Genomic DNA, 7,202 nt, shown 5'->3' with positions numbered 1-7,202 from the left:
TTTTTAAGTTGAGTTAAGGGCCTTTTTTGATTGTATGTTTTTTTTGCAGCAAACAAAAAACAGCCTACATAATGCATACGCAGGCACTGCCAGACTGGGGACTCCTGCCAAAAGAAAGATGAACAGGTAGACCCACCAAGGGTACGCCACTGATGCCAGAGAGGGGAACTCCTCCTGTTAACCATAAAACAGTATGAGTAGTGAATTTGGTTTGCAATGGCTGTCATACAATGAAGTATCTGACAGGTTGCTTATTGTTTGCTGTACCACATAGGAAGAACTTCATGGAGCTTGTGTACTTACAGAGTTGGGATCCCAGACTAAGTAGGTGAGCTCTTTCTGGACTTGTGTCACCAGGTAGAAAACTAAAATAACCAAAACGATTAGAGGACTGATGAACCTCCATGTAACCTGCCAAAAGATGTTGGGTTTATGCCCAACCATGAATTCCAAGTCCGCATTGAACCTGCCACAGAAAAGGGTTTCATTGAGTTTCAAAGAGTTATGAAATTAAATCAAGAGTTGGCCATCTCCATCAAGTTTTTCTCAGTATCTGAGCAAATCAACTTGATGCTATGTTAATATGAATGAGCACTAACCTGTCTATCCCGTAGATGTATACAACAGATATCATCTCAAACAATCCAATGGTCAGAAGTGGAACCGATCCAGCAAAGTTGTCAAAGAGCGTTACCCAATAAATCCCTGAATGCTGAGCAAACAGGAGACAGATGATGAAGGCGACAGCACATGTTACTCCTGAAACACATAAACGAGACAAATTGTACTAAAACAAAATGGATCTATACAAACACCAGAGATGTTTCTCAGAACTGATTGCATTGATTTTGAAAACCAAATTACCAGTTAGTGCTTCATGGGGCCATTTCTTAGGGAATACATTCAGATCTTTCAGTGGGATCACCACCCCCTCAATGTTGCCAAACAGGGTTGAGATTCCCAGGCAGAGAAGCATGACGAAGAAGAGGACAGACCAGACTGGAGAACCAGGCATCTTGGTGATGGCTTCTGTGAACACAATGAAGGCCAGACCTGTTCCCTCCACTCCCTGCAAAAAAATATGTTTATTATATCATAATTTGGTGTTATTATAGATGTTCATCAATATCGTCACCTCACTGAGAAGTCTGTGCATGTCACAAGTGTGGATGTCCAATCCAAGAACAACATCAGGGTAGGAGCTGTTGAGATGATTGAAGGCTTCCTCGTAGTTGCTTGTGGTGATGTTGCCTTCAGGAAGGTCAAATGCATTTAATAATGTCATGACGTTACTGGGGAGAAGATATGTCACAGATTAGTAACCCTACATTACTGGAAATTAAAAGAATTTAAGGTTTTTAATACATTATTCTCATGCCCTTACTCACATTGAAACACATTGTAAAGGGACTCCATTCATTTAAATGTAGCTCATGTGGTTTCAGTATTCTTATTGTCTGAGTACAGATTTTCCTCTTTGTTATCTGAGTTTACAGCCATGCTAGCCATGTATACTCACACCACACAAGTTCATACAATCATCTCGTGGGGAATGAATGTAAATGTCACAGAAATCAATCTAATAGTTGTTAGATGACATTTCACTGAAGCCACACAAGTCACTCTTTGGTGGCTGTGAATATATATATATATATATATATATATATACACACACACAATATTATTTCAATACAAAATGGTGAATCTCCTGACCAACCAACTAACTTTGCCATCCCTCGAGCCATCCTGCTAGCATTGGCTAAAAGACTATTACGGTGATAAAGTAAGAAACGATAACAGCAACTAAAATTTCATTCAACATGCACATGAACATGTGACCGACGTATAGAAATAGACGTGGAAGAAATCTGAAATAAACTGATTTCTTCTGAGTTATAGATGGAAAGTCTTGTTTGTCAATTCATCATAACTGAAATAATTCCAAACCATGAACTCAAAAAACATTGTGCAAAACATTAAGCAACACACATCCAAAAACATTGAAACCCACATACGGAGATTACTCACTCGCTGAAGCAGTTTTCATATTTCTCCGTGGCCCTGAAGCCAATGATGGAGTAAGTGACTGTGGCAGCAAAGATTGAGGTGAGGCCAGTTACGACTGACAGGATCACAGCATCTTGAATGCAGTTGTTGCTTGGGGAGAAAAATAAGCAAAGTGAGCAAAATGAGATTTTAACAGCAAATTAAGATATCACAGGACCTTACTGAACAGGGTTATAGCTGGAGAAGGAGATGAGGCCTCCCCACCCCAAACCAAAGGCATAGAAGACCTGGGCACCTGCATCGAGCCAAGTTGTTGGGTTCATCAACTCCTCAACCTGCAAGAGTGAGACATGCATTGTGATATAGCTTTGAGCTAGGAGATATAACTTTTCAATCTAAGATTTTAAACATACTTGTGGTGTGAAGAGGAACTTTATTCCACTCAGGGCGCCTTTAAGGGTCAGTCCTCGGATCAGGAAGATGGCCAGCACTATGTAAGGCAGGATGGCTGTGACGTAGACTGCCTGAGTTTATGACCAGAAAAACATTTAAACATCTACATTAATGGACATCAGGTTGAAGGTTTTTCAGTAATGTATCATAATTGATTATTTGCTAACCCTTCCCCCAAATACCAATTTTCTAATCATAGCTGCAGCAAACACAACTGACAGAGACCGTTCTGTCAAGCGTTTGCATCATCATTTAATGCGCCTTAGGGTCCTTATCTGAGTCATTAAGTCAGCTGAAAACATAAAAATTCAGCTTTTGTCAACCAACTCATTATGCCACTGTTAGCGTAACTTGCTAGCATAGCAACAGTAATAATGGGAGGAGGGGCTTAGCTAGTGGTCAATTTAGTGTTCAACGAACCTTGCCTGAAGTGCCGATGCCCCTTATGCAGCAGATAGCAATGACTGTCCAGGCCGTTAACAGGCAGAGAACTATGGGCCAGTGGATTCCCCCAGAGTCGGCTATAGAGGTTGAACTATTTAAAGTCACTCTGTAAAAATAGTAATCCACAGTCGAGCTCCGTTGACACTCTGGTACAAATCCTGCAGGAGCAACAATAAACAATGAGGCAATATGGGTGCTTTGGTGTGCATGAATGGGCTGAACATGTATGTATATTCACCTGTCCCGTTGTCATTGAGGGGACATTGGGTCCAAGGCAGTGGGCTTTGAAAGGAATTGAAGAGATACCACAGGATCCAGGCTATTAAGGTGTTGTAGTACAGCCCAACCAATAAGGACACCAGCATGGAGGCTATACCTGAGGGACAGCATTATTCATTGGGAGAGAATGGGTCGCTCTCAGGAGCTCAGTGAATTCCAGCGTGGTACTGTGATAGGATGCCACCTGTGCAACAAGTCCAGTCGTGAAATTTCCTCACTCCTAAATATTCCAGTCAACTGTCAGGGGGATTATAACAAAGTGGAAGCGATTGGGAACGATAGCAACTCAGCTCAACAAGTGGTAGGCCACATAAAATGACGGGTCAGCAGCTGAGGCGTATAGTGCACAGAGGTCGCCAACTTTCTGCAGAGTCAATTGCTACAGACCTCCAAACTTCATGTGGCCTTCTGAGAGCTTTATGTAATTGTTGGGACCTCAGGGTTTGTGTCTATGAAACAATTCATAGATGCAGATTGAATTGTTTCTGAACATTCGGATTGGAGCGTCCGCTGCGTGGAAACAGCCACGCACCTCCAAAGGGGGTCTTCCCCCTCCCCCATCTGCCTGCAGGCCTGTGTCACTGAAAGTGACACGTACCTGTGAACTCCAGATTCCATTCTGATTGGTCAACTGCAGTGGAAGTTGGCTTCCTACCAAGCCAGCACAGAGTCCTGACCTCAACCTAATAGAACACTTTTGGGATGAATTGGCGACTGAGAGTCAGACCTTCCCAAGAATGGTCAAAAATCCCCATGAAAGCCTGAAAGCCTTCCCAGAAGAGTTGAAGCTGTTATAGCTGCAAAGGGTGGACCAACGTCATATTAAACCCTATGGATTAAGAATGGGATGTCACTTAATTTCATAGGGTCAAGGCAGGTGATCAAATACTTTAGACACAGAGAGACACAGGGTTCGGGCTCCTTCTGTGTGGAGTTTACATGTTCTCCCCGTGTAAGCGTGGGTTCTCTCAGGGTTCTCCGGCTTCCTCCCACAGTACAAAGACATGCAGGATAGGGATAGGTTAATTGATGACTCTAAATGTCCTGTAGGTGTTAATGTGAGTGTGAATGGTTGTTTGTCTCTACATGTCAGTCCTGTGATAGACAGGCGTTCTGTCTGGGTATACCCTGCCATCACCCAATGACAGCTGGGATCGGCTCCAGCCCCCCCTCTTTATTCCAGAGACTATTTTACTTACCAACACCAGTCAGATAAGGGCTGATAGCCCTCCACACTCCCACGCTGCCTTTCCTGAGACGCTGGCCGATGGCAAACTCCAGCAGCAGAAGAGGCATTCCTTCCAGCACCAGCAGGATCAGATAGGGAATCAAAAATGCACCTGCAAATTGTACAAGTTGGTAATATTTGAATTTTGCATATTTATTGTGTAATTATGCGTATCTTGACATTATTAGTGTTATCTTCAGTCAGGGCTGCCATGTTGCTTTGTCTCTTTGAGACAACTCAGGTATCCTCTTTTCTTTGTAGTTGTAGAATTTCTAGGATATATATGCTAGCACCTTCCTGTAAATGCGAATCGGTCTGTCGGTTGCTTCTTGCTTTTGGTCTGGACTGAAATATCTGAACAGCTGTGGGATTGATTGCCATGAAGTTTTGTACAGACAAACATGGTCCCCAGAAGACAAATCTTGCTGACTTTTTATTTTTGTCCCTCGACATCATTGGATAAACATTTTGTTAATAATTTGTACAGTATGGCTAAACTTCAGCATATATGTGTAGTTAATTGCTATCTTGAAGAGGAATTGAGTAAAAAAAAAGGACTGTGACCCATTTCAAGGTTTTATACTGGCATGTAAGATATAGGAATAATTGTTATGATAAAGTTTTGCAGTTGACACAATTTGGAATATATATTTTTATGCAAAAACATTGCAACAACACACAACAGCATTTTTTTAAACCACTGACAACAGACTAAAATCTGACATTGATATTGTTTTTTTCATCATTACGTCATGTGTCTCCTGTTCTGAGATTGAACCTTCTAGTTAACAAGTCACAGAAAAACAACAGATTTTACTTTTAGAATGCATGCCCATGAACACCATCCCACTTCCTGTGAATCATTAAATACAAAAAACACCCACACAGAATGGTTTATTATTATTACTTACAAATGAGCACAGCATTCTTATTTTATTTTTTTGTCTAAAAATAAAAAAATAAATTACATTTATAATGAAAAGAAAACACTCTGCCCATTATGCAGCGAGTCGACACTGTCTGTGTGGACACCACATGTAAGAGACAGCAGTTTAGTGAGGCAGCTGTAATGCGCTGACATTGGACTAGCCATTAATGAGTGATATATTTAACTTCCCACCTAGCCTTCGGTAGCCTTCGTCTTTAGGTAATTTTTTTATAGAAAATGAAATAGGTAGTTATGTTCACAGATTAGATATTTGAGATCATATATGGATACATACATTAAATGCCTTCTTAAAATAAAACTTTCTTTGTCTTACCTCCTCCATGACTTTGACACAAGTAAGGGAATCGCCACACGTTACCGAGCCCAATGCAGAAACCCACACAGGTTAGAATATACTGGGCTTTGTTGTCCCACTTGGGCCTGTCATCAGCCTCCTCCTTCTCCATCCTGTCCAGATCCTCATAGTTAGTTATCCTGAGATCCAGTCCTGAGTTAGGAAGCACTAGTCTCATGGTGTCTCACGGGCACTGAAGCAGAGAAATAGTGCCTGCTGCAGTCGAAGCATTGGTAAGAGCTCGGTAAGTGTGTATGAAACACATTAAGCCCTTAGCAATGTTGACACATGTTTATGATCTTTTACTTTATCTGTTGCTGGTCATATACCATCCAGTGAGTGCACACTCAGGATTTTTGTCTCAGTCATCCAGTCATTCAATTGTAAAAGTGCTATGTCAATCTGCTTTAAGATATATAATTTTAAAAGTATTATTAATAATTAAATTATGACACTTAATAACTTGTTGCTTTATCTGGCAGCGCAGAGGGGATCATACCCTTGCTTTGGTAATTTGATACTCAGGTATTTTATTTTGAAGGGGTTTCTTTCAAAATCGTTGTCAGTGATTGGCTACAACTAGAGGTGGTGCCTGAGTTACAGAGGTGTCTTTCCCAATGAGCGAAAAGTCATCAAGTGACAGACCTGGAAGTTTTAATAAGTTAAAGAGACAGTGTGTAGGAACTACTCCCATCTAGTGGTGAAATTGTATTTTGTATTCAAACGAATAGTGCTCTCTAGCACATCGCTTTGTTGCAACTACGGTTGCCGTTTTGTACCAAGAAGCCATGACAACATGTCATCCAATACCACTTCACCAGTATTCTTTCAGGTGATGAGCTTTCAAACAAACATGTGTGAGCATGTAGAAGTCATTACTCCTCAAGCAAGATGGTGATTTATGTTGCCATGTTTTTATTGGTTTATTTTTGGTAGCTTCCATTACTAATACTAACTTTCATTACTACAATAATCATTTAGTAATATATTGATATGCTGTAATGAGTATTTTTCTTGCCTGCTCAGGTTTGGTTTGGTTGGTTCATTAGACCATGGTCAACCAAACTGTTCCGAATCATCGGAGATATTTCCTGGTCTTGGTCTTGCTTCTCCTCCTCCTCCTCCTCCTCCTCCTCCTCCTCCTAACTCTTTATATGCCTCTCACTCTCTTATGTTGGCATCCATTGTTCCAAATCAGAAGAGCTCACCTTTTTATAGCAAAATCTCAGATCGCTAATTTGAACAAACATGCAACATGTGTTTACCCATGTGATGAGTCGTAGTAGATGATAGAACATTTAAGTCTATATATAATTAGAGAATTGTGTGTCCTTGAAAAAAGTGTGTTTAGGACTGCAATCTGAGTGTAAAACCGGAAATGTGTTTTTATGGTTCAGGGGTTTGGTAAATGAGTTGCAGGAGGTTGTAGTCATTGTGTCTCAATGACGTCTCAAGTATCAGTTTTAGTGGGCAAACGAAAAAAAGGAGAAATTGTCAGAGATCATAGT

The 7,202-nt window shown here is 40.9% G+C and overlaps 1 protein-coding gene across 1 annotated transcript; it reads right to left on the bottom strand.

Moving 5' to 3' along the window:
- LOC311028309 (sodium-dependent neutral amino acid transporter B(0)AT1-like) lies at positions 1 to 6,045 on the bottom strand. The gene is made up of 12 exons (XM_084032777.1): positions 5,674 to 6,045; positions 4,383 to 4,523; positions 3,143 to 3,280; positions 2,881 to 3,062; positions 2,421 to 2,531; positions 2,230 to 2,342; positions 2,029 to 2,157; positions 1,136 to 1,292; positions 865 to 1,069; positions 600 to 759; positions 304 to 466; positions 1 to 174 (listed from the first exon to the last, which is right to left on the bottom strand). The coding sequence occupies exons 1-12, from the start codon at positions 5,870 to 5,872 to the stop codon at positions 4 to 6; spliced, it is 1,869 nt and encodes a 622-aa protein (XP_083888903.1). The 5' UTR covers positions 5,873 to 6,045; the 3' UTR covers positions 1 to 3.
- Between the last annotated feature and the right edge of the window lie 1,157 nt (positions 6,046 to 7,202).

Source organism: Eutrigla gurnardus, assembly GCF_963514095.1.
Source record: "Eutrigla gurnardus genome assembly, chromosome: 17".
NCBI lineage: Eukaryota > Metazoa > Chordata > Actinopteri > Perciformes > Triglidae > Eutrigla > Eutrigla gurnardus.
The sequence above is the reverse complement of the archived record's forward strand: the minus strand, read 5'-3'. Positions and strand labels throughout refer to the sequence as shown.

Coding starts and splice junctions, on each gene's coding strand:
- LOC311028309 (XM_084032777.1), bottom strand. CDS start 5,872: ATGAGACTAGTGCTTCCTAACTCAGGACTGGATCTCAGGATAACTAAC. Junction 2,532..2,880: donor GCATCGGCACTTCAGGCAAG/GTTCGTTGAACA, acceptor TCATAAACTCAG/GCAGTCTACGTCACAGCCAT. Junction 760..864: donor GCCCCATGAAGCACTAACTG/GTAATTTGGTTT, acceptor TATGTGTTTCAG/GAGTAACATGTGCTGTCGCC.